The sequence below is a fragment of the Eublepharis macularius genome, chromosome 4 (genome assembly GCF_028583425.1).
Source record: "Eublepharis macularius isolate TG4126 chromosome 4, MPM_Emac_v1.0, whole genome shotgun sequence".
In the NCBI taxonomy this organism is placed as follows: domain Eukaryota; kingdom Metazoa; phylum Chordata; class Lepidosauria; order Squamata; family Eublepharidae; genus Eublepharis; species Eublepharis macularius.
Genome location: NC_072793.1, coordinates 145379169 through 145406433, shown reverse-complemented (window position 1 = coordinate 145406433; position 27265 = coordinate 145379169). Strand labels below are relative to the sequence as shown.

The 27265-nt window shown below is 41.2% G+C and overlaps 1 protein-coding gene across 20 annotated transcripts in view; it reads right to left on the bottom strand.

The window, feature by feature from the left end:
* Window positions 1-27265, bottom strand: part of MAGI1 (membrane associated guanylate kinase, WW and PDZ domain containing 1) — a 592830-nt gene that overhangs the window by 104355 nt on the left and 461210 nt on the right. For 12 of the 20 annotated variants that reach the window (XM_054975185.1, XM_054975188.1, XM_054975191.1 and 9 more), the window contains exons 4-9: window positions 25519-25725; window positions 22190-22400; window positions 19104-19186; window positions 14533-14568; window positions 7185-7242; window positions 519-616 (exon numbers count right to left, since the gene is read on the bottom strand). In XM_054975185.1, the coding sequence (XP_054831160.1) occupies window positions 519-616; window positions 7185-7242; window positions 14533-14568; window positions 19104-19186; window positions 22190-22400; window positions 25519-25725 (693 nt within the window). The remainder of the gene's footprint in view (window positions 1-518; window positions 617-7184; window positions 7243-14532; window positions 14569-19103; window positions 19187-22189; window positions 22401-25518; window positions 25726-27265) is intronic. The other 8 variants (XM_054975192.1, XM_054975203.1, XM_054975204.1 and 5 more) reach the window with 3 other exon arrangements.

The window sequence follows — 27265 nt, the reverse complement described above, 5'->3', positions numbered from 1 at the left end:
TTGCAGGAGGACGAGACTTCCTCTGAGAGTTGCTTGGCTGGAAGATCCAGCCTCACACTTTCCTATTTGAACTCTTCCTACCCAGTTTTAACCCTATAATTGCCCTCCTGATCCCTTTATTCATATGCTGAATCCCTTTAACTCTGCTGGGCCATATTTGTGTTGCTGGCTGCTGGTCAAGTGGACAACAGGGTTGCCACCACAGCCACATACTGGGGCAACTGGCTGGCCCTCCATCAGTTCAGTTACTTCCCTAGTGGGACTCAGGGGTACCCCTGACATATAATAGCTCAATTTATTTATTTTTTAACTTGGGCGAGCTCATGTCAGGGTTTAGTAAGCTGAAATCTATTTCTTTGACATCCATGTTCATCTAGTCTTAAATGCTACAGTGCATGTGTTTGAGAGGGCAGCTGGAGCCAAGCAGGCATAAACCCATTACAGAATAAATACATAACCTCGATGTAATACAAGTGACATTAACAGAAATTTGAGCCTTAACAATGGTGGGTGCCAACCTTCTGGTGGTGCTGGCGGCTGCTGCTGCTGCTCAAGCTGTTTCTTCCGCTTGGCTTCCAGAACTGGATTCTCATATTGTGTCTTCCTGTTGATGTGACTGAAGAAGAAAGACAATTGTTCAGCAAAGGAACATTTGGCATAGACAGCAAGAATGATAGGTGGAACAGTTCTTTGACAAGGAGGGGAGGGGAAAGTAAGTAAAATGCAAGACCTGCAGAGCACCATCTTCCTACACCCAGGGTCAAAAATGCTGAACTAAGAAATAACTGAAAAGAGCAAGAGTTCAGTAGCACCTATAAGACTAACAAAATTTGTGGTAAGGTATGATCTTTCATGAGCCACAGCTCACTTCTTCAGATACAGCTAGAATGTGAGTCAATCTGTCCCTATATCTTGGAGAGTGGAGTGATAACAGAAGCCCATCTATATGATCGCAACACCATCAGTGAACCCAACAACATCAGCCATACCATCTCGGCTTCATACTCCTGCTCATTCTCCAATGTGATCTATGCCATCACGTGTCAGCAATGCCCCTTCACTCTCTCTACACTGGACAAACTGGCCAGTCCCTTTGACAAAGAATTAATGGACATGAGTCTGACACATTAAAAAAACAGTGGGAGAACATTTTAACCTTCCAGGACATTCATTTGCTGACCTAAAAGTAGCAGTTATTCTGCAGAACCATTTCAAAGGGAGATTAGAAAGAGAGACCACTGAATTGCAACTGATAGCGAAGCTGAAGACAATGCATCCACCTGGACTGGATCAAGGCATCAACTTCCTGTCTCATTACCAATGCTAATTTCTCCATACTCGCTACCTCTCTACATACCCCATCCTATTAAATCATGCCTGCTATTGTCATTCACTGGCTATTATCATTTGGCTTCTGTTATCATTCCACCCTCCAAGATATAAGGACAGATGAACTTACATTCTAGCTGTATCTGAAGAAGTGAGCTGTAGTTCACGGAAGCTCATACCTTACCACAAATTTTGTTAGTATTATAGGTGCTACTGGACTCTTGCTCTTTTCTACTGCTACAGACACAGACTAACACAGCTACCCATCTTGATCTAAGAAACAACATTATCTATTCTCCAAAGAGGGATAGCTAATTCTCACTAACTCTACATAATATATGAACAAGAATGCTTTCATTGCGTGTATGACAAGACAGAGAGGCATCTTCTCGTCAGTATCAGATTTCTCAGCCATCCTTAGATTCAGCAGATTTTTAAATGGAATTAAAGCGACAAAATTGCTATGTTATATTATCACACTACATACATCCAAGCTACTTATAACACTACAGAATAAAATACGGAACAGAATGGCTGAACTGAAAGGTCACATATAAGCCACAGACCAAATGTTACAAGTTATGGGGCTCCAAATAAAACCTAGCTGACAGTTATTAAAGTCAGCATAAAGTCTGTCTCCAAACTCCACAATGTCAATGTAGGATAGATGAAGCATGTTTCTAAGACATGTATGAGGGAAATTAATCCTGTTATAAGGAATCTGGTCATTAATAGTCTTCACTTAAGCAGCTAAGGTCTTGTTTACACGTTATGTTTTTCATTCATGGTAATCCAAAAGTAAGTTCTCTACTGAGCGCACTAGTTTTCCCCAGGTACACTTACAGCCTCTACTGTTTTCAGTGAGCCTGTGCCAGCATCAGACTGACACTTCCCAAATTACTGCTGTTCACGCCTGGGTGACCCATGAAAAAGAAACACACAATCAATGTCCAGTTTGGGCACAGTTCCACTGAAAATAATGCAACAGCACAACACTAGAAGAGAGGGATCTGCTGCCAGGAGCCTTGGTTCATAACACAACCTAATGCAGACTCTGTTCCTATACATTCTGCTAGAATGGCATAGCAAAACACTGAAGAAAACATCAATGTCACTATTTGCACCAGCACAATAGCATATGTTGCAAGACTGTGAGCAAGGGCAAAAACTAGCAGTGGTATCAATGCCATCGTTCTTGCAAAGTCCTTTGGCACTCTACTATAGGAAGGAAGCAGGGATGCTGAAACATCATTAAATGGGTGAACTTTCCATCACTAACTGGGTTGCCAATGTAATTGGGTCACCAATTACAAATGGCCTCTGTGAGCAACTGGAAAAAAAAGCCTTTTTATCCAAAGTTAGTTGGTTTACTTTATTGTGCATAGACACAGTTGCACTGCTTCTTCAGAACTGCGTTGCATTCAGTTTACAAGGCTGGGATTTTTAAAATCAATTTTAAAACTACATTTTTCTTATAAGATCACCTTAGTTAGCGTAGCAAGATCTGAGTCTGGTAGCACATTAAAAACCAACAAGATTTTCAGGAGATAAGCTTTTGAGAGGGAGCTTTGAATCTCGAAACATTATACCCTGGAAAATCTCAATGGTCTTTAAAGTGCTACTAGATCCAAATCTTGCTGTTAGGAAGATTAGGCCACCTTTCTCACTGAGACTCACTTAGACAGCATGTGGTTGTTGCAGAGGAGAATGATTCCCCCCTTGTCTTCCATGGTTTTGGAACCTGAAGGCTCCCCTCCACCAATCTTTCTGTTTGCTTTCGATAAAGGTTACATTTACCTGATGATGCAGCCATGGCCTTAGGGCATATATGACTTTGCCAACCTGATGACTATGATGATCTGACAGCTGGACTTCAGACAAAGCCAGGGTTCTGTAAATTACTTAGTTTTTTTTTACAAAAAGCTCAAGCCAGTTTCCGTAATTGAGACAGTTTTGTAGAGTAATCAATTTCTGGCGTACTCCATCTACCAGATCTAAAAGCATGCGCAAATCTAAAAGCACACCATGAGCTCAAAGTGGATCTTGTTTCAAACTGCAAACTGAGTACTTCTTTCAGGACATGGAGGAATAAAAATCATGAATTGCAAGGCAGGGAAATCCATATTCCAAATACATTATTTCTAAGTGTATGGCATCACTAATCTTAACAGACTTCAAGCCACTCATTTAAGTAGCTCAACTGCCTTACAGTAGAGTACATATGCTTATAAATTATTTGGATCTAGTTTACATTAATTCTATTTCTTAATAAACACCTTGATAGTATGATTTGGCCTCAATTATCTCCATGACTGTAGTCTTTATTGCAGTTAACACAACAAAACAAGAGCAACACAAAGGGTCTAAATCACACTTGGCTCATATAGGTAATCATAAAACAAAGGCCCAACTTTCAATAACACCCCATTACTTTAATGAGTGCAATAAATGCAGAAAAATAACTTTCCAGTTTCCCATTCATGACTAGGAAGACGTGTGCCAAGCCATTGTATCCTGGGAGCTCCAGTGCCACTGAGGGGGTGCTCACAGTCACTTCCCTTAGCCACTTCAAGCTGTTGCGTCTGTACTCCCCCCCCCCCCCCGTTCAGCGTGCCTCAAATCTTTTCTAATTCTAGATATTTGATGGCAGTTTGTGATCACTCAGTGGTGTTAGGGTCATACTTCTTTTATCATAACACACTGCCCAGGTTGCACTCAGGCATTAAAAACAGAGACTAAACTAGTCCACCTCACAGAGAGGCAGAAAAGTGAGGCAGAAAAAGTTATCAGCACGGGTTTCACTGTGGTGGCCATGCAGAAAACAAGAAGTGAAGTGTGAGACAGAAAACACTTGTTCTCTCCCTTCCTTTAGTTAGCTCTTGTGTCAGTTAGTTCCCTTTCTTTCCCAGCTTCCTCCACAGATAGGTGCACTGCCATTAGTTTTGTTTGTTTGACTTATTTCCCACATGAACCACAAGTCTAAATTTGGACTAGCAGGTGTGTTTGCATATATTACAGGTCTACTGGAGTTCATGAAAGAGGCAAAAACCACTGGATTGGCCATACACATGCTCTCTTCTCCTTTAGAGACAAAGCATGCTATTCCTCAGCACACATAAGGCCTCCTGACACACACCTCTCTCTGTCAGGGTATGACCAATGCAATGGCTTGCCAGAACGTAACTAAGAATGACTCAATGTCTGGAACAAACTCTGGTGCTTATTTGATTGTTAAACAAGTTTGTTTGGTTGGTTTAACTTGTTGATGGCACATCTCAAAAACCTGCATATTCTGATGGAAGGGATTAGATAGTTTCCCCAAACCTGCCGGTCTAGCAATTTTTATTATAAACTAGTATCAGGAAACAAAGCTTGACGCCCTCTGTAACAGCAAGGCCAAAGGACTGATTCAAAATAAATGCCATACCTTAATTACAAGGTTTGCTAACTTTGAATGTGAAGCCACAGAGGGCATGAGTTGAACAGAGCAGAGGGATATGGTGTTGCACATCTGTTTTCAGGCTTTTGTAAGACATCCTAACAGGTAATAATTACAAATTCTCTGGAGTCAGTGATGGAAATAAAATTTGAATCTCAAATTATCTAAGGGAATTACCTGTCATCTATATCAGATTTCTTGCTATCTAAATTGCAAGGGCTTGAGAGAAGTACACTGAAGCCCCTCTCCCCTGCCCCTTGCCAACCCTATAATGCAAAATTGCTCACAGCTAATTTTTCTCCCCAACACACACACACATGTGCGCGCACACACCCTCATTAATAGACACTGAAATGTTTTGTACATAATGTATTTAATTTACTGTAGGTTTAAATGCCGGCCTCTGGGGAAGAAGAGGGGGGATGGATGAGTTAATGGAGTTTGCTAGAGTCAGCACTGGCCAGTAGCTGTATCCTCGGGGCACAGTGAACTGTAGTTTTTAGACAGATAGCCTAGAAGGAGAGTATTCCTTCTAGTTAAGTCAGGCAAACTGTGTAGAGCCTGAGAGAGAGCCTGTATCTGTGTGTTTCTGAGATAGTTAACCAGCCATGAGATTCTCGTTAACAATGAAATCCTAAACTGAGTTATTCCAGTCTAAGACCTTTGATTTCAGTGGGCTTAGACTGGAGTAACTCTGCTTAGGATTTCACTGTAAATCAGAGCGGGACCACAAGTGACGCCTGACACAGGTTGGACACTTGCCAGCTTCCCTCAAGTTTTGATGGGAAATGTAGGCAGCTTGGCAGAATGTTGGACAAGTGATAGTTGAAAAGTCCATTGGACAGCAGTCAGAGAGTCAAGCTGCAAGACCAGGATGCCTACATTTCCCATCAAAACCTGAGGGAAGCTGACAAGTGTCCAACCTGTGTCAGGCGTCACTTGTGGTCCCGCTCTCAGTCTTTGGATGTCTCACAGGAAGGATTCTGGCTAAATCAAGTAACCTGTGGGAAAACCTGAGAGCCTAACAGTGCAATCCTAAACAGATTTCAGTAGGCTTAGATTGGAATAACACTGCCTGGGATTGTACTGCAATTCTGTTTAAATCAGGCAAGTTGTGTAAGCCTGGGTCAATCTGTGTATATCTGAGAGAGAGATTATTCTATCTAGGTTAGGCAAGCTATGTAAAAAGGACCGAGTGAATCTATGTCTGTGTGGAACTTATTCGACTAGTCAAGACTTTGTGGAAAATTACTGTGTGACTGAATTTGTGAATATACCTTTAAGAAGATATAATTATTTTTGAAACCACCAAGCTTAAGAACTATTAATACACTTATTAAAATTCGGCAACCATCACGGTTATATACTTATAAATAAATTCTACTTTTGTTTAATGAAAAAAGATCCCTTTTTTACCTCACAACCACCTTCACATGCTGACTGTTCTATCAAACTACCATTTATAGCAAGACTTCCTATATTACCAGTGAAACAGAGGAAGTCTAAGGTGAAGCCTTTGGTGGCAGCGAAAATCTTTTGAGGGAGTCAGGGAGGCAGCAACCTCAAAAGGGGAGTTGTTCTCAAGGTAAAAGCCTGGGTAAAGGACAGAACACCAGAAGCTCTGTGTGAGTGGAAATACAAGGAGTGTTGGCTGTGACCAGAGTTCTCCTGAGGTATAATGTTAAGTAAAGAGGAGATGGCTTAAAGGTCCAAAGGCAAAGGTTTAAAAAGGTTAAAAACAAAAAGTAAATCATTACAGACATCAACCATGTTGCTACAAATGCAGAAGCAAAAACCAAACCCCATAATGTCTGACATAGTTCAGCTCATCTAAAAATAATCCTATTAACAGGATAGCCTCTTCTAGGTAATATCCAAATTACTGACCTATTGATATTTTAACCTTGGCTTTGCATAAAGAAGCCAATATTTCTGGGCTGGTATTTATTAATGCTTGATACTGTGGTCCACAATCACTTGTCATGAACTAATCTTTTCTTTATTACAAACTTCATTTCCAAAAGGTAGCTTATGGACTGTAAGAGTGCTCCAGGCATCCCGGAAATGAAGTTCCCCTATCAGAGATTTGAAAAGTTGATTGTTGCTCATGATGACCACTAGAGGGTAGAGAAGAGCAATGCATGATGCATCCTCCTCTCTCTCTCTCTCTCTCTCTCTCTCTCTCTCTCTCTCTGTAAGCATTCATGCTATTTTTTTTTAAAAAGGAAATTATTTCAGGCTTGTGTTGCCAGCTGCAAATCAATGCACACTACCATAGGAAGCTAACAAGAAAGCAAGCACAGAGGCTAGTTTTCCACTGGCAAATGGGGAATTCAAAGCAATCTCAGCAGTGGCTGGCTAGTCACAGCTAGATACTGCGACACACGGGAATCCAAACAAAGTCAAATGTACTTACTCTACATAGTAGACACCATATACAGGATCTTCAATCTTTTCCCAACCAGCAGGTAGTTCTAGAAACAAATGAACGAATATTCATTGCTTATTTTTCAAGCACATTGTTAAAATTCATTTTAGCAGATTTATAACTTATTTCTGAAGGGCTCAAGGCTACTTAAAAACACTTCAACAGTTCCTTCTGTCCCCAACATTTCATGCAGTGATTTCTATAGACGTGTGTCATTGTCATCAGCAACCAAGCAAGGAGAGGCTCCCGAAACATCAGCACTGGGTGTTGAAAGGCTCTCCCCTCTGCAGCACCTGCCTCCAGGGCCAAGGGGTGCGACTTCCACTCTTCTTGCAGTTGGTCCACTGAAGAAGGAAAAATAACAGCAGCTGCCAGAACATCTACAAGGCCAGGGAGAAGAAATGACTCATCATACACATTTTCACATTTCTTTCATCCACCACCAAAGATTTACTCTATTGTTTTGATTGTAAATTGTTTCCAAAGTAATACAGTCAACAAAGAGATGAACAAATATATGGCGACATATCCTTTCATGGGCCAGAGAACATTCCATCTCTCTCCTAGGAGACCGTTGTTCAGAGGTGGTGTCAGAGAATCCCAATAATTGTCCAAAAAAAAGTTTTTAAACGCTTCTAGCTTTCATGTATGTGGAGATATATTTGAAAATTCACGAGCAAGTGAGAACAATTGGACCCTCCCGACCACCTCCAATACCACAGGACCCAGGAACAAATAATACTATGAGTTGGATTCAGCCTTGATTTAACAGAGGCACAATTTAGGGCAATCCTCCCCACAAGAAACCCAATCCTCTCCTAGCTAGTCCCTAGGGTTCCCTGTCACCCAAGAGCAGCATTTCAGGGGAGATTTGGGTGGCTGGGTGGGAGGAATCCGTAAAAGTCAACCCCACTCTGAAAATGTCAGAAATTCTAGGCGGGGCCCAAGCTATCGCTGACATATCATGTTTTTCAATAGACAGAGTTGGTCTTCACATCAGTGATCTCTTCATCAGTGTGCTACCGAAAATTTAGCATCTGTGTCCCCCTCAACATGTCCAGTTGATAGAAACCACTCAGGTCACATGAATTAGAGGCACCGAACACAGGAACTTTCCAGTTCTCTGTATGTTGCCAACATGACCTGACTTGCAGCAAGTGTCTATCGAGGCATTTGACTCTGTCAAGGTGTTTAATATTTCTTATCATAACTGAAATGATTCAGAATCTCAGAGCTGACAGCAGAAGTCTCCATGCACGTGCAGTCATTTTATCGTGTTACAAAACTTGTCACTGAATCATTATCCCTTAATCACACAGTAAAGTGATTTTAAAGCTACTGCAGGGGAATAAATGCAGCAAGGAGAGATTGGAGAATGCTCAGGAAAAGCTCCCAGTCCTCGCCTGCTAAGCTGGAGGCATAAATACTTCTGTTAAGTATAATTAGTTGATGAAGAAACACCACATGAGTGTACAACTGCTTTTTTAAAGCAAACAAAATTTCCAGGGTTTAAGCTTTTGAGAGTCAAAGCTCCCTTCGTCAGACAGAAGGGAGCTTAGATTCTCAAAAGTTGATACCCCAGAAATCTTACTGGTCTTTAAGGTGTTACTGGACTTGAATCTTGCTGTTCGACTACAGACCAACATGGCTACCCTCCTAAAACTGCTGTTTAAAAAACTCTTTTGCTTTCTGTCAATGAAAGAGAAAGGAGGCACAGAAATCTACAGACACAGCAATATGGTTGAGGTGGAGATACGGTGGCATGGAGCATTAATAACATCACTATGCCACTTCTGCGGAAAACCCAGAAGTGATGTAGGTAGCTCCAAGAACTGATATCCACTGAGTTCCCCATGATTTGTAGAGCTACTCTTCATTACTTCTGGGTGTTCCCCAGAAGTGACATAGCAATGTTGGTGATGTTGCTGTTTGTTTGTTTTTTAAATTCTCCCACTACCACTCAGACCATTGGTGGGTAAAGATCTCCCACTGTGGCAGGAGATCTCTCGCTGACAGCCCCCTCTACCTTAAGAGACACTGATGAAGCCTGAGACTTTCTCAGGAGAACCTATTCAAAGAAAATTACTTGTGTCTTAAAAACTTAAGAGGGGTGATGACTGCATAGCAGTACAAAAGAGGGTGTCTGTATGGGTGTCCACAAAGAGGGTGCCCACAAAGAATGCATTCACAAGCAATGCAACACATCCTAATCCATCACTTGTTCTCTATGGACGTACCACAAATGCAGGAAACTGTGGGTTGTGAAATCTGAATGGAAAGAACTTGTCTCTCAACACAGAAGGAAGAAACCCTGTAATTTTCAAAGCATTTGTTTGTTTCCCCATTTTACACAAAACCAATAAACCAAGATTAAATGTGGTTGATTTTGAATTTCCAGTTAAGAGTCTTTACACATTTCTGGCTCTGATCAAACATAACATGGAGCTATGGTTTATTTATATGTTGGTTAGTTTAGGAAACCAGGATTTGACTTGCAAATGATCATTCAAATCCACATTTGCCTTGATAAATGCTGACTTCACAGCCTTTGCTTTGGCCTGGCATCTCCATGATTGGGGAAGAGCAAAGATAACACTGGAAAACAAACCAGGATTAGGCCTAGCCATATGCATTCATACATCAAGCAAAACCACAGTTAAGACTAACTTCAGTTAATAAGCCAACTTCAGAAGATGGGTAGATCCTGGTTCGTATTCAAGGAGATCATGTTAGTGAGACCATGTCCAAATGATCTCACTGACCACAGACAGTTTAACCGTTTTGCTTTATGTCTGAACGGAGGCCGTGTATCCTAAAGGCAATGTATATATTTACAAACAACACCTGGGGTGGGGCAGCCTTCAGGCCTGTACCACTTCAGAAGGCAGGTTGGGAAAATGTGATTTGAATGTTCTCTTATAGCAAAAAGAGCCAGTTTGGTGTAGTGGTTAAGAGCACAGGACTCTAATCTGGAGAACCGGGTTTGATTCCTCACTCCTCCACTTGAAGCCAGCTGGGTGACCTTGGGTCAGTCACAGCTTTTAGCTCTTTCAGCCCCACCCACCTCACAGGGTGTTTTGTTGTGGGAATAATAATGGCATACTTTGTAAACCGCTCTGAGTGGGTGTTAAGTCATCCTGAAGGGCAGTATATAAATTGAATGTTGTTGTTGTTATTTGTACACTGAAACACATCAGAGAGAAGACATGCTAGATTCCTACAGGAGATATATCAAGCTACTCCCCCCACATCTGAATTGGACACAGCACAGTCCCAATAGGGCATCAGCACACTCATCTTTTGAAGATGCTTAGACAGACACAGAAAGGGTCTTTTTCCAAAGAAAGCAGATGCATTATCCTTTCTACATTATCTATCCATCCGGTGCATTTTTATCCCCTCCTTCCTCCAAGGAGCTCCAAGTGGTATACACTGTTCTCTGTTCCCCGTTTTATTTTCATAATTCAATATGAAATGTAATCTGTGATGTAGCCAATATGATCCAACAGCTCCTCATTAATCAATATGAGGCCGCTATCCAGTATGCCATCTTCCAACTGCACTGCCATACGGACACAAATAGCTCCAGAATGAAAAGGAACAAAGCCCACATAAACACACATGGGCTAATTACTCAAAGTTTATATTTGTAATCCAGATCTGGCTGTAAATCAAGAAAAAACATTTCATGAGTTTTGCTCCACATGTTCCTTGTTTGCAAATAAAAGGCAGGTTTCGCTCCAACTTCCCCCACCCACGTTCTTCCGCGTTACCCATCTGAAGCATCTTTGGATTCCTTGAGAGACAGAGGAAGCAAATGCAAGCCAGTGACAATTTGGGGGTAGGGTGGTGGGAGAAAACACTTGGCAAGAAACGGTAAGTTGGTCTTTTCTACAGCTTCACAAATGAAGAGTTGTGTGTGGGCAAGCAAGACAACTTTGTCTCAAAAAGGACAAGCCAGTAACACAGACACTGAAAATAAAGAGGATGCACCACAGAAGAAAATGACTTGCTCTGGGGTTTATTTGGTTTTTTTTAAAGAAACCTTCCAACAGGGAAAAATTCCAGAGGGGGAGCTCTGTGTTCATATGTTCAGCACACTACCAGTTTTCACACAGAACACACAATTAATGGCCATGCTGGAAGTCGGCTGTAGCCCTAAAGTATTGAGCACATTTTGAGATTATCCTCACTTTACAGAAACTAAGGGCCAATTAACACTATGCGAAACCAAGTGAAAATTAACAAGCACACTGGCCATTTATACACCAGTGTCTGAGGCATTAAACATCATGATCTGTGAAGGAAAATATTATCACGGAGTAAGAACACACAGTAGATATGCCAGGGGGTTTCAAGTCAGTTGCAGCTCCCCAAGTATATCCTCAGTGTCTGGAGATATATATGCTTCCTAAGCCACTTTATAGTATTTAGCTCTGCAAACAGCCACACATTTGCTGTGTATACGTAATGAATCAGCTGTAACCTTTAGAATACCTTATGAATATCAACAGCAAGTAGGAATACCACAAAGTGGGATGTAGGTAAAATTCAAATTCAAAATACTAGTGAACTACATCATTGTGAGAAGCATCTGTCACCATTTGGCATTCTGATTAAATTTTAAAATCTTCACAACTTATTAACTATATGCTGCAGTATGCTGAAGTGCTACAGATTTCCAAAATTCACACCGAACAAGGCTTGACACACCAGTGAATTAACTGGTCTCATATTGACAACTGTCCACTCAATTGACCATCTGCTATATGGCTGTAGTCAAATACTGCATGGTGCCAAGAATCTCCCTCTCCATGGTGCAAATTAGGGGTGTGTACATCCCGAAAAGCTTTGGGTTTCCCGCTTTGGATTTACCCAAAGCGGGGGAAAATTTGGAAATATCAGCATTCTAAAGCAGCTTAATTCTGGTATTTACTCGCTTCGGTATACTCTGTAAAGATTCAGCGCATACTGAAGTGAGGGGAACAACCCCCCACATCCCTGAGGCAACTCCTCCACCGCCACCCACTTATCTGGCCGGCAGGGAGAGGGGGAGGGTGATCAGCTGGATGGTGGCGGTGGCGGTGGCGGCGGCGGCGGCGGCGGCGGCAGCAGCACGCGCGAGGCCGGGATGCCACAAAGCCGATTGCTCTGCCACCACTGCAGCCCACACAAGGCTGGGATAGCCTGGAGCTGGCTCCTCTGCTGTTGCACTGCCTCCTCTGGGCCTACAGCAGCTCGCGGGGTGGCAGGGAAGGCTGGAGCCGCCGCCTCTGGCCCTTCCTGCCCCTCAAATGGCTGCTGGCAGCCATTTGAGGGGCAGGAAGGGCTTTCTCTGCCTCCTTTGGCGCCCCACGGCCCCGCAGGATGGTGGGGAGGGCTGGAGCTGATGCCGATGTTGCCTCCATCACCAGCGGCAGGGCCAAGGTAAGTGAGGGTGGGGGCTGGGGCTGATGTTTAAAGGGGCATTTTAAACTCAGCCCCGAAGCTTTCCGAAGCATTACAAATGCTTCGGAAAGCTTTGATTTGGGATTTCCTAATCGAGGCCAGATTGGGCCCGATTTGGGTATTTTACCTGATTCAGAAACCCAAAGTGCACAGCCATAGAGTGGTAAGCTGCAGAACTGCTGCCCAAGCTCTGCTCATGACCTGAGTTTGATCCTGGCGGAAGCCATGTTCAGTTAGCTGGCTCAAGGCTGACTCGGCCTTCCATTCTTCCGAAGTCGGTAAAATGAGTACTCAGTTTCCTGGGGGTAAAGTGTAGATGACCGGGGAAGGCAATGGCAAACCACCCCGTAACAAAAGTCTGCCAAGAAAATGCCGTGATGCGATGTCCCCCCATGGGTCAGTAATGACTCAGTGCTTGCACAGGGGACCACCTTTACCTTTTTAGGTGAGCAGCTTGTCTTTTTGTATATCATTAGGGTGTCATTTGTTAGCAAGGGAAAACAAGACGGCTGCTTCCTTCTTGATTTATAGCAGTCAGAGACACAATTAGCAGCAAAGTATCTCCTACTGATCAGTGGCAAGAACTGCAGGTATCTCCAAATAGGACAAATTGGCCAGGGGGCTGCCCTGCGTTTGCATTTTTTAGAATTTGGAACTGATCCTGTCGTCAAACATTTTCATTAAACCGGTTAACTATTGATTTTGTACTTAGCAAAAGCTATCAAAGCACGTTGAAAGTTAAAATATTTTGAGTGCTTTCTCATAAAGCTAATGCTTTAAAATACTTGACCAATCATGTGACAATGTTTTGATGGTCCACTGACAACTCTTTTTTGACCAGTCACATGGACAATTTTGTTCCTAACACGTTTCCTAATATTTATTTACTGTAATAATATCCTGCATTTCTCCACAGTGGGGACCAAAAGCACCCTTACTTCCTTCTCCTCCACTCCGTTTTATCCTCACAACAAGCCTATGAGGCATGTTAGGCTGAGAGGTGTGACTGGTCCAGGGTCACCCAGTGATCTTCCATGCCAGAGTGGGGATTTGAACCTGGCTCTCATAGCTCTAACCTCTATACCACACTGACTCTCTCTTAGTATGGCACTAAAAAAGAGCAAATGCTTGCTCTGTGAATGGATTTTGCATTATATTGAAAATGAAACTGATACGGGATGAGAAAAGAGCGAGTATGGCGAACACTGAATAGTACTAAGACTGAATGGAGACAACCCTAGCCACACAAAAAACCCAACTTGATTCCATATTAATCTTGCAGTTGGGTAGTGCTAGAAATGATCTTGGGCCTGTCATGAAATAGTTTGGCAAGAACCACATTTACTGTACAGATCAATATGATCTGGCAACCATTCCGGATTCTGAATATCCAACTTGGGACAGCAAGCTTATCGGAATCCATTCTGTTCTGCCTACACAGCAGAATGCATACAAAGTATTTGCACCAATGTAACGTGATGTTATCATGCCAGTTCATGGAAGAAGCCCTGTACACACAAGCACTGCACAGCTACACCACTGCTGTATAGATAAATCCACAAATCCTCCGTGAATTGGGTAGCATGATTAGTTAGCACCGGTGGCCAACATAGACGCGAGTTCCTTATTAGCCCTGATGATCCATTTTTACAGTAGAGAATTTCAATCAAGAGATAAAACTTTGTTAACAAAACAAAGACCCTGCCTAGAATCATCACAGGATACAAAAAGTGATTCTCCATATAATAACCCAACTACAGTTTGCTGTCATGTTGTGCTTGTTTAAAATTAAAAGAAGCAAAAGTGATACAAAGGAAAAAAAAGATGTTAAGCAGTTATAACGGTGCAGACCAACTGACAGAGCAAAAATGAGAGATGGATGATTTACCTAGTTCACTGTCCAGTTCCTCCGTGTGTACCCCTTCTTCTCCAAAGGAAGAGCAGTAAGTGAGATAGAAAAAAATTAAAAGAAAAATTCAGACACCAACACCAAGCAAGCAATTTCCCCTCCAGCAAAAAGCAGAACCAACACCCGCGGTCAATGGAGACTTCCTAATCCTTACTAATGCCACTAAAAAGGGGGCTGATTTACTGTCAAACTAATTAAATGGATCTGGTTTTTCCCCATTTGTATTAGGATGGAGGACAGAGAGAGAGAAAAAACAATCTCATTTCAGGACTAGCATTAATTTTCACTAGCTTACTGAAAGGTTAACCACCCCAATCCATAGTTCTGTATTAACATATGAAGGTGGTGCTCTTCTATCTGCAAATGTGACTTAGTGGTAGAGCAGATGCATGGCACAGAGAAGTTCAATCTCTAACATCTCCTATTAAAAGAATGAGGTGGTAGGTGATGTGAAAGACATCTACCCGGGACCCTGGAAAGTCATTGTCAGTCAGAGCAGACAGTACTGACCTTGATAAACCAAAGGTCTGACTCCGTATGAGGCAGCTACATATGTTAATCTATATCTGGGATTCCCATTCCTGCTCTTGTGCATGGAGCATTACGCATCAACCAGAGCTCTTGAGAAAATACAGAATCCAAACCTCAGTGCTAAGTATCTCCCTTCAAATGTTCGAACACTGCATTCACTGAGCTCCAAAATCACTAACAATTAAAGCCCCAGCTCCTGAAGGAGGGCCACTGAAATGCACTGGGATCGCTCAAGTATTTGTTTCAATGCGAGTACCTCTCTGGACTGGGGCCTCGCCAAACAAAATACTTTCTAATGCAAGGTTTGCTTTATAGTAGACTAACATTTTGCAAAAGAGTGTCACGTTCAAATTGATCACTTAATCACCCACTTATTTAGCGCGCAGCATTTCCATCTGCTGATGATGGTATGAATGACTGGAGGTGTCATTTTGGTCTAGAAACAAAATTGCAGCCAGCAAATGGGAGATGATAAAACTTGCAAGCAAATGGTAAAAGGAGCAATGGATTCAGTACAACAGAAGTCAGCCAAAAAATTCTCCAAACAGGAGAGTCACAGTCATCATAGAAATATTGTTAATTTTTTCAGAAGCTTTTAATCATTTTCTAAACATTAAATTGTAACTGGGAAAGAACCATACTACAAAGCAGAGCATATGCATCTAAAACAGTGGCAACCAATATTCGAATCTATAGACATACTGTCACAAATGAACTTAATGAAGCTATCTTATGAGTTTCACAAATACAACATGCTCAAGTTAAAAATGTTCATGGCTCAGTTCATAGTTCATGGCTTTTCATACATAAGGTCGTAAGATCACCCTTGGTAAGCCCAGTTAAAAGAACTTCACTAGCAGGGGTGCCCGGCCGAAGGCTTGGCCAACCAGGTAGACCACTGCCTCTGTCTATATGGCAGCTTTGTATATTTTTTACCTTTATATTCAAAAGCCATGTATGTTCACCAGTATTTTTTCCACGGACATCACATTACCGTGGTTGCCAGAGATGTCTACACAAATAAACAGTTTTTCTGTTCCTGCCCCCAACATGGCATTTCATCACAATTAAAAATAAAAACTGTTAAACAGTATAAAGCAAAACAAGGCACCTGTGAAATAACAGAGAATTTATACCCCCTACTGCTACAAGTACTCATTAGCAATCAAGTTGGTTCAGGAAAGAAAATTGGCTGAATAAAAGGAGTTGCCATACAGACACACAGCTATTCATTAAAAATTATTATAGTGTTATAAATTAATTGCTTCTATTAGCTGGAGATAATCACCATTCCAGCATCCTGTGTTTCAGTGGGAAAGGGAGGTGGGCACTAGAGGGTTAAGAGATTGAGAATGCTTTCAGGAGCCATATAAAAATTAAGGGCCAGAAAGGCCACAGTGCAGAGGGTGGCTACAGGAGCTGCACGTGGGCAGCCCTCCCAAATGCCAGCTGTTCCTGAAAAAAACATAACTTACAATATAACAGACTTTAAACAAACAAATTCAAAATGGAAAGCAGCAATAGTTTCTGTGTCAAAACAGCTATTGGTATACATATTAGGATGTTCACAGACCCTGGTCTGAAACAAATATTGGCTGAACAAAAGAAGCAGGCCTGATAATTTGCTTTAGTTTTCATATTTGCAAAACATAGTTTTCTCAGATATTTTCATGCTTTTCCGTTCCTGGAAAGAGGTAAATTATACAATGATCAGATGAATGTCCAGAATAATCTCAAGTTTGTTGTGAACAAGTACTAAGTGTGTTACGTTTATTTCATGAGAAAGATCATCTAAAACTCAGAGAGGAACTCGTGACATAACATGGGGAGTGACAAATTGGAGGATTTGGTATGATCATGTGGGTTTCACGTAACTGAAAAGACTCCTGAATCTCTCAGACTTGGGCTGCACTTTCTGAAAGTGCTTTGGTGAGATTCTTAGAATTGTATTTTGTCTTTTAGATTTAAAATAGGGTAAGGGATGATGACATATATACTTATCTGCTTCTGACACATACAAAACTCTCTTTTGTATCTTTGTGATCCTTGTATATTTGATTATTGATTAGACTGATCTTAAAAGACAATATTGATTCATTATTGGCAGGATCAGATAGTTTTTACTTTACACCTGGGATAAAGTCAATTTCTGACCTCTTTAGTCTGAAGGCTGTTAGCCTGTAAGAAAAATGCTGAGGAAGAGAACAACCATTTTACCCCTGTGGTTTAGTGGTAAGAACATTGCTTTGAAACAGACAAAGAGACTCTTAAGTTTCCACGTGTCTGTTTTAAAAGGAATGCTCTCCCCACCAAGAGAGTCAGGACTCTGTGACAAGGGACCTAAGGGCCAAACTAGGTGTGCTGCTGGCAGTCATGCTTCTTGTTAACATGTCCACCTCATTCCCATATAAAGCATGGCAGGTTTACATTAAAAGGAACAGAAACTCTAATCTGATTAGAGCAGCAGAACTCTAGAGAGCCAGGTTTGATTCCTCACTCCTCCACTTGAAGCCAGCTTAGTGACCTGGGGTCAGTCACAGCTCTTTCAGAGGATCTCAGTCCCACACACCTCACAGGGTTATTGTTGTGAGGATAATAACAACACACTTTGTAAACTGCTCTGAGTAGGCATTAAGTGGTCCTGAAAGGCGGTATATAAATTGAATGTTGTTTTTAAGGTAAGGTGAGTGGAATCTATACTCCCTCACTGTTTACACACACAGAGATCGGGGAGAAAAGAGTGTATCAGATTATAATGAGAAAAGATGGGGAGGTGTATTCAGCACCATTGATCTATATGTGGCTTTTGATATTCAAATTAGGCATATAAGCACACACAACCATACTTCATACACAAATGGGATGGACACATGAACAAATAAACATATCATCTACTTTGGTCCTGACTTTTTATTCAAAACTAATAAGAATTAATTGTGTGTTCAAAGGAACCTTTAATATGTGAATGCACTGGGTTATCAGGGTTTTTTAATGAGCCATATTCTATTTGGCTAGATGACTCTTTATTAATTGCTGCTTATTCTTTCTAATTTCCTTTTCCTTTCCTCTTTGCTATCTGCTGTTTAGTCTTAAATTGTCCTATCCAGGGCCTATTAAATTGGACACTGGCTTGCATTTTTCAGTGGCTCAAGGAATGTGAAAATCAAATCAGTGCCAATTATTTTTTTTTACCCCCAATAAATCACTACAATGTACAACTGCAAAACCCAAGCAAAACATACAAGTTTAATTAGAAACTTAATCAGAAATATGGAATCCACAGGAAGGCCATTCAATTAGAAAGCAATAATGACCTTTGGATTCAAAGAAAATGACAGTATTTACAGATTCTATACATCCATGCAAATTAAACTGCCTATTAAGTAAGGCTTCTATGACAATAATGAGATTATCCATCAGGTTCTCCGATGGGTTCATTCAGGAGCACTTTTTAAACCAAAACTCAGAGTCACTTACCTGGAATCAGTGTTCTTGCCATGAAGGGGGGTGGGGTGAGGGTGGGGGAGCAAAAAAACAAAAGGGAAAAAAACTGTAGCTCAGAAAACCAGAGAGGTGAAGAAACTACTCCACCTATTGTTCTTCTCACTCAGGTCTCACACTGCTTATGCACAAATCCAGAATTCTCTAGCTGATGGGAGACACAAGAGTCTAACAGCCTATATAGAAATAGAGGGTATGGTGTCCTCCACAGTGGAACAGCAGATGAAAAAGAACACTTCTTATGTGCAAGTTCTGGTCCACGAAAGGAGATCTGCACACATGACTGATGCCAGTTTAAATCTGCATCCCCATGTGCACATCTGTACCCCACCAAAGTTTGCTGAATGCATTTCTTTGATATTCATTTGTATATTCACTTCAGCTGGTTGTTATGCACCGCCTGAGAGCACAGATTATATTTATTCACTGATCTGGAGGAGAAAAAGAACCTATTCTTTTAAAATCTAAAGTTAAAGCAAATACTTCTATAATTTTTATTTAAGCATTTACTTCCTTACCATCATCTTCACATTCTTCTAGAGGCTTTTGCTGTTTATTCAGGCACCGTGGGTCTAGCCAAGAAGTAGTTTTAGTGTTATGGCTGCAAACCAAAAATGGAAATGTGACCTTTTAAAAAATAAACTAGATTTAAAGCATTAATGACAGTACAAACAATGAAGGCCACTACTTTTACAGTAAAATCCTAAGCATAGTTACCCCAGTCTAAGCCCACTGAAGTCAATGGGCTTATACCGGAGTAACTCTGCTTAGGATTTCACTGTTAGTCATTTGTACTTAAAGGCATTTTAATTTTATTTTGAGAAGAATAGAGGGTTAAGACACGCAACAGCATGAAGCAAAACCATTAGCAGTCAATGATGTACATGGAGATTAACATTGGTGGAATATTGCATGAAATTTTGAAACCCGCTCAGTAAGAACATTGTTCAACTCTCTGTTTGGGTGGGGGGCAGTCCTGAAAAGGGGCCCTGTCCCCAGTCTTCCTTGGCCCCACTTCAAGGAAGGGAGTGTCTGCCAGGTTGACCCTGAGCAGGAAGTGCCTAGCCAAGTTGGGTGGCTGGGCTGGGTGAAGCTGGGTGGGGGTGAGCTCAACCCCCACTGTGGCAAAGCCAGGAGGTCACACCCTGTTCCTTGCTGCAGCAACTCAAGGCTGGACAAAGCTGGGCTGAGCAGGTGTGCCCTGTTTCTTGCTGCAGCAAGACTGGGCTGGGAGGGGGTGTCCCACCACAGTGAGACCTCCTTCCTTGTGTCTCCAGCTTGAGCCCGCCCCTCTCTTTGGGCAGCCCCAGGACATTGGCCCCACGGAACTCTTCCCAGTGGTTTTAAAGGCCAATCTACCCCTGCTTCATTTTTAATAGTAAAGAGTGGAAATATATTCACTAAAGGTGCATTTTACAACACCCTGCATAGGCCTGGATTAGCAAACCAGGGCAGGTAAAGTGTTGATAAACTTAAGAACATATATTGAAAGATCAGACAAAGCCTGCCTGAAAAAATCAGAAATATGGGGTCCACATAAGGGCCAGTTCAAAATAATTATCCTGAGTTCAGAACTTCCTATCAATTATCATCAAAGTCAGTTACTGGTGTGAACATTAATCTGAGTGCCTTTAACATTAAGGGTTTGGGGGTTTTTTTATTACACAGTAAAATCTGGATTTATTCAAGTATTTTGCCAGTTGCCAAGGCAGGAAAGTAAGATCACAATCTGAGCGAAATTTTACAATAGTTACATATGGAGGACACTATGAGCTGCTGGATTATAACAGCCCAGATGCCAGTTAGGTGACCACGTTAGAACATTAACGTTTTTACTGAACCATAGACCTTCTGTGGGCTAGAGCCCTTTTTATCAGATGCATAACTGCGGTTTCACTTCATGCATTTGATGCAATGATGAAAGACTATGCTATAACAAACATATTTGTCTTCAAAGTGACACAACAAGGCTCTTCTTTGTTTCAATAACAAGAACAAAGTAAAATCCAGATCCAATTCTGGGCGAGGTCAGCATAGCATGTGAAGCCTCTGGAACTTTATTTATCGCTATGGTAAATGAATGGACAACTGAATTTAAAGTAAAGCAAAACAGGTATCAAGGATGATGATAAGAGGATTTGGGAAACAGCTCATGAGAGATAAGAGCCTGCACAAGAGTCACACATGACGTCTGAGCTGGTCTTAAGCACATCAGGCTCCCCAGTACTGACTGGGTGACAGCTCAAGAGCTTTCTTCATATTAAGAAGCATGAGGAGGAAAGAGAATCTACCTGCCAGCTCAGAAGCAGCACCTTTTGAACAGCTCTTGGATAAGGCAATGCAGGTTCCCAGATAAGTTATCAAGAAGTGGTATAGAAGGCACAATTTGTGAGCTGGGAAGCGCTGAAGGGCCACATGGAACTGGACCAGATAAAACCAGGGGTCTTAAACTGGTTTACCAAGCGAATGCACCATCACAACACAGAAAAATTTTGCAACTGTATGGGACTTTTCCTTCCATGAACTGTGAAGGCTTTGCTAGTAAAGAGTGGAAATATATTCACTAAAGGTGCATTTTACAACACCCTGCATAGGCCTGGATTCCTTGACACACTTTTTGTAACTGTCTCAACAAACAGGAAACTGTGAGTTCCAGTGATGTTTAATACCTCAGCCCAGTTCCTTCTGCAAACTTCAAAAGAGGTTTACCCAAATTATCTAGCCCTCCCGTGAAATTATGTGAAGAGAGAGCTGTACATGCTCTTTTGAAGGCTTACTGCTAAATAACAGACCTGCTTTCAAAGGAAGGTATTCGCATCCCAGTGATCCATTACTGGGGATATGAAAGCTGGAGTGGAAGGTCACTGTTTCACACACTACTTTACCCACCCTCGCAATGCAAAATGCATCAGCCCATTTAATTCTTTTATGCACTTCAGAGCAATTAATCTCCAACTGGTAAACTAGCGCATAGAAATCCAGCAAGCAAGTCAAATTAGCAATAATAGAGGAAAGGGGGTCTGCCAAGGTGCAAAACATTTTATGTCCTCAGAGGATAAAAAGATTTCTGTACAGTAATTGAATGTCCTTCAGAAACAAATCTAGTGGTGGCAGAGCTTCACAAGGGCATGGGCTAAGTACCACATAAATGAAAAGCCTGCTTCCTAAACTTGCAGCTCTGTGATTCATCTACTATAGAGGTTTTAAGGAGTGTAACGCATCACCCCCTACCACCCAGTTGTTAATGCAGTGCCCTGTAATAGCATCTAACAGAGGCTTGCTTGGGTTTTATTTTATACTTCAAAGAGCTTGAACTTCTCAGATGAAAGCAATTCTTAGAGAAGTTTTCTCACACTATTATCAAATAAGCCCACAAGAGTTACACTTAAGAGTATAATCCTATATAAACATACTTGGAACAAGTCCCGTCATATTAAGAGGGCTGGTCTTACTCCTGAATAGATATACACTCAGTAGCATCAAAGTGCTGTTCCCAACAAATCTAGCTTGGCCCTCATAAGTTTAGAACATTTAACTCTTCTTTCATTCACACACTAAACCACCCGTCCCACTGCAAAAAGAAGAGAAAGAAACCCCTCTTTACTCTATAAAGTAGACTTCTCCATTCTCTGTATAGGCCATCTCCCAGTTTTCAGGCAGAGGACCCAAGTTTTCCTCTGCACAAGGAGGTAGGTATTGAGGGAGCTTCTGAGAAGGTTCCGTGGTGGGAACAGTGGTGATGCCGCTATTCACAGGTGGGGGAGCTATCTCTCTTGTTCTGTGTGTATTGTGCTCGTCTTGTTCACCAGAGTCTGCTGCAAAAGAATACACAAACACACCGAAATTGAATAAAGATTGTCAATTGTTAGTTAGTGATACAGCACCATTTTCAGGTTGCTTATTTTCATAATTCATGTAAGTTACCTATCGTATCATAGCTGCTTGCACTATGATTTTTTTTTGTAAGAAAGACATTTTGATTAAACAAGTATCATTTTCACATGAAAAAGATGTTTCTCTCTTTTTCATATTAGTACCATCCAAGGGTGGGGAAGGAGCTTGGTTCAGCTATATACCACATGTTTTGCATGTAAACAATCCCTGGTTCAGTCCTGAAACCTCCAACTCAAGAGTTCTATCAATCTATCCCACTTTTATCCTGTTCATGATTCAATGAACTCAGTATACAGTTATTTACTGCATTTATATCCTGGTGAAACTGAAGACAGAACATACAAAGTTCCAAGGTGGTCTCCCTAAGAGGAGCAGACCAGACTCATTCACACTTAGCCCCAACTTCCTACCAAAGCCAGGATCATGTATTAGAACCTCAATACTTCTGAAACTGTCTGCTGTGACACATGCTTTTAATGTTATGCCTAATGATTTTCATATGCCCATAATATGATCCTTATTGAGCATTCAGAATATCAGCATCTGTTCATGATTTTGCTGATCATAAGTAGCAAGCCTGTAGAAGCCCTTTGTGTGAACAGTAGAGTATTCATCAGTCTTTCCCAAATCTGATTTCAAACTATAAAATTAGTTGGTACCCCTGCAAAAATAATCCATCCCAATTTACCTCCTACACAGCCGTGTGTTTCTACTTTTCTACATCTCATCCTTATAACATTTTTGTGAGGTAGGATTACACTGGCAATCTAGCGAGTACTAGGAAGTGAGTAGGGATTTTAATCCAGGTTTCCCCAGTTGTAATCTGACCTAACTATTCGACCATGCTGGTTTGCTGGGAGCAGGTATTGGTAAAGACTTGTCTCTGCCAGAGACCCTAAAGAGCCATTGCCAATTAGACGATGCTGGGTTAGAATGATCAATGGTTGGAGTTTATGTAGGACAGCTATATAAGTCGATATGTTAACTCTCTGACATGATATTTTTAACTGTATGTATATATGCATAATAAAAAACCAAGTAGAAAGATACACTTTTACCAAATGTAAAACTTGGCGATAGCTATTAAGTGGGTATCTGCAAACATCTAATCAGCACTAATTGCTTAGCATAGCATTTTACTGATTAACGTTGTTGTCCCTGTTATATGCAAATAATCTAGAGGATCTCTCTCATTGGCTAAGAGAATTTTAGCTAACTTCTTACTCTGAAGACACCTGAGCATTGTTTATGATGATGATATTAAAAATGCTCTTCAAAACTACAGTATTTTAAACTCTGGCCCGAACCAAACTGCCAGCCAAGCATCCATTAAGAAGAACTCTGGGTAATTTGTAAGAAGTCTTGCAGCTAGCTATAATGTCTAACAAACACCTAGCAAGCTATACCACACAAAGTTGCACAGACATCCACATGAAAATTATAAATGATCTCTAGACCCAGAAAAAGCCTCTGGATGATACCACTTCTGAATGTAGATTGAAGATCATAGGACTGCAGATGTCCCCATGTTAACAGCTGCTTGCACACAGTACTGTAGCATGCCAGAAAGAAGGCTCTCTCTCTGATATGCTAACTTTCTACAGGAAGAAAATTCCTGGCCTTGGGGAACATTCAAGCATACATTTTGTTGCTTGCATTCAGAACCTACAGATTCAAAATGCTTTGATTTGAAGCACCGAGGAAAGAGAAAATAAGACTTGGCACATGGGAAGGTAAACTGATCTTCAAAACTGCACAAGTTCTTACTGGAAGCCTGTGCAATGCATTTCTTCAAATCCTTAAATCCACCCTAATACAAAAGAAGATGCATAGGAGCAATAAACACCTAGTAAGGTAATCAAAAAGGACCACCCAAGACAGACCCTGAAAACAAAAGTATTCAAACCTGTACAATTTCCATGATGGTTTAACTGAATGGCCCTATTCAATTATTTTGCAAATACTTAAATTTCATTAACTGGTATTGTAACAAAAAAGCTCATTCTAGATAGAGAAACATTCTAGCACATCATTGTCATTGGTGACATCTAGCACAGAAATAAACTGAAGACTTGTAACATTGCCTTACAATGTCAACTTCAATGGACTAGTAATCTAACCCTGTTTAAAATGGCACCACCAACATCTCAGTCTCATTCATTTCTCTTTTATTCGAATTTATTTAGATTTGATCGAGCCTTTCTTGCAATGGCTTCCTCCAAATGATGGGAAAGATAACGTACTAGTAGCAATTAGAATATGTGGCATACAGTAGGAGGGAGATGTTAACCTGTCTTGGCTCTCCCAGTGTTACAAAGAAGGTCAGCCAAAATGATGGTGATACTATGCAAAGTCAAAAGACAGAAATAAAATCAAGAGTCCTCAGATGGTTAGAAAGAGCCTTATTTGACTAGCTGATAAAATAATAAACCTCATTTTCTTGTGTACATGGAAAAATGGGTGCTCAAGTTTCTTGAATAGAGACTCAACAAGTAAATGCTAGGTACTTGGGCATTAACTAAAGGTCAGCTCTGTGAACCATGAGGTCAACCTTCATCTAGTGAGAAATCTGTTTTTTGAAAGAGGTGTAAAAGGACATTGCCTCAAAATTCAACAACTACATGAGATCCTGGAACAAAGAGTAACTTTCCCTTTCCGCTATTTCTCACTATTTGTTCTACTCACTTCTCACAAACCCATCTGGTAGCTACAAGGCAAAAGACCATGGGAAGATTCTTCATGTTCTCCTAATGCAATCTCAGTCCATGTGCTCTGCCAAGTGCTGCAGTTCTAACCTCAGTTGTACAAATCAAAGAATCAGGCTCTGTTAAGAACTAGTTCTTTCAATATCATTCACATATTGCTTTCTATGGGTTTACAAAAATCTACACTTGTCAATGGGTAGTCACTGTAAATGTAACATGATTTAGACGAAAGCCTTTGGACATAGCCTTTGGACATTTATATTATTGAAGTACACTCAGTCAGACCATTTTGATTCCCCCTTCCCTCAAGTGCATAAGGCAAGTAAATGCTTACCTGTAAAGCTGTTGTTCATTTCAGGGACGTCATCTTCCTCGTCATTCTCCGTATGCACTATGCCAGCATTTTGCATATCATTGTAAGACTTGGTGCGTTTGGGGGTCGATTGCTTGGAGCTGGATTGGAGGTTTTGCAAACCATCAGTGTTATTCACTTTCCCACTGAGGGGTTGGCTGGGAGGCTTGGGTGTTCCATAATAGTTACCTAGGCAATAGAAACACATTTGCATGCTGCATTAAAAAAAAAAAAAAGATCTCATCTTTCCCTGCATCCAAAATCAAAGCCGTTTCTCCATCTTACCTAATATGAACAAACACGGTTCCCTCCCCTGCCTTCCCTCTGACTGTAAGACATAAAACAATGTCTGCCCTTTTACCTTTTTGAAACTTATTCATGTTTGAATGTAAAAGCAGAACCAAAGCCTGCCTTTTTGAGGTGCACCAAGCGTACAAGGACTAAAACAAAAGGCAACTGTGGCGAACAGCAAAAAACCCCTTCGTCTCATTACATTAGAATTTCAATTAGTAGCTTAAAAAATGGCATGTATGTACCCGCACAAGATTCTGTACCAGATTTAGAGTGAAATAAAAAATTCATTACAACCATCACCCAGAAAAGTGATGAAAGACTGGGATGACCTGCTTTAATACATGTCCTCGATGGGTGGCAGCTCCATTTCAAGAAAACAATCAGTCTCCAAAAAAGGAATTAAAAAAAAAATGAATGACACCATGTGGCATCTGCTTTGCCAAGACAGGGTTTCAGCTGTCCAGGTCAAGAAGAATAGAAACAAAAAGTATCAGACATGCAAATTTTGCCAACAGAAGCACAGTCGAATCCCAGAACTGCTACATTCTTGGACTTCAAAGAGAGAACCTGAGAGGGCAGATGAACTGGATGGTTAAAAGATAATCCTGTGGGAAGCCCGAACTTGAACTTAGATTCATTGGTGAATACAGGGAGAACATGGTTTCTGCCTACACAAGGTAGCCTTGGGGAGTTTCAGGAGAAGATAAGAGAAATTCCACTATATTTATGCCAAGGTGATAAAATAAACATAGTCAAGAAATGAGTGGATTTGCATTCTTCTCCCCTTCTGCCTCATGTTTCTTACAGCATGCACAAATCCTGCATCCCTTCCTTTTTGGGAGCTAACAAATGCATCTATGTTAACAGATGCACACTCTGGTTTGAAAACAACCACAGTCAATTTCAAGATCAGTGCAGATTCCATGTTATTTATTTATTTATTTATTTAACTTACATCCTGCCCTCCCCACGAATGGCTCAGGGTGGCTCACATCATCAATAAAATACACCACATTTAGTTGTGAAAAGGGAAAGGAAGTGGGGATTTGTGTGAGTGAGTGCAGGAGAAAGAAGAGTGCATGGGAAGCTTCCACTGGCACAATGGTTAGGAGATCAAGGGCATTCTAAGCTTGCACCAGGACATAAAGAGCAACAGAAGGAGAGAGATGGAGCTTACAGTAAGTGTCTTGGCCAGTTAATATCAATCTAAGTCAAAAGCAAAAAGCTGTGTAATAGGACCAACCAAAATATAGCACGAAAGCGTGTGCATGTTTTTGAGTTCCACTAGAACTCTCTATACTGCTGGATGGTCAAACACACCGAAAGTGTGCATGGGGTGGGTAGGCCTCATTTCTGTATCCTATGTAATGTAAGTTGTAAATGATAGTTATGACTATGTAATGATATGTCAATGAAATGCTTCATACACATCTAA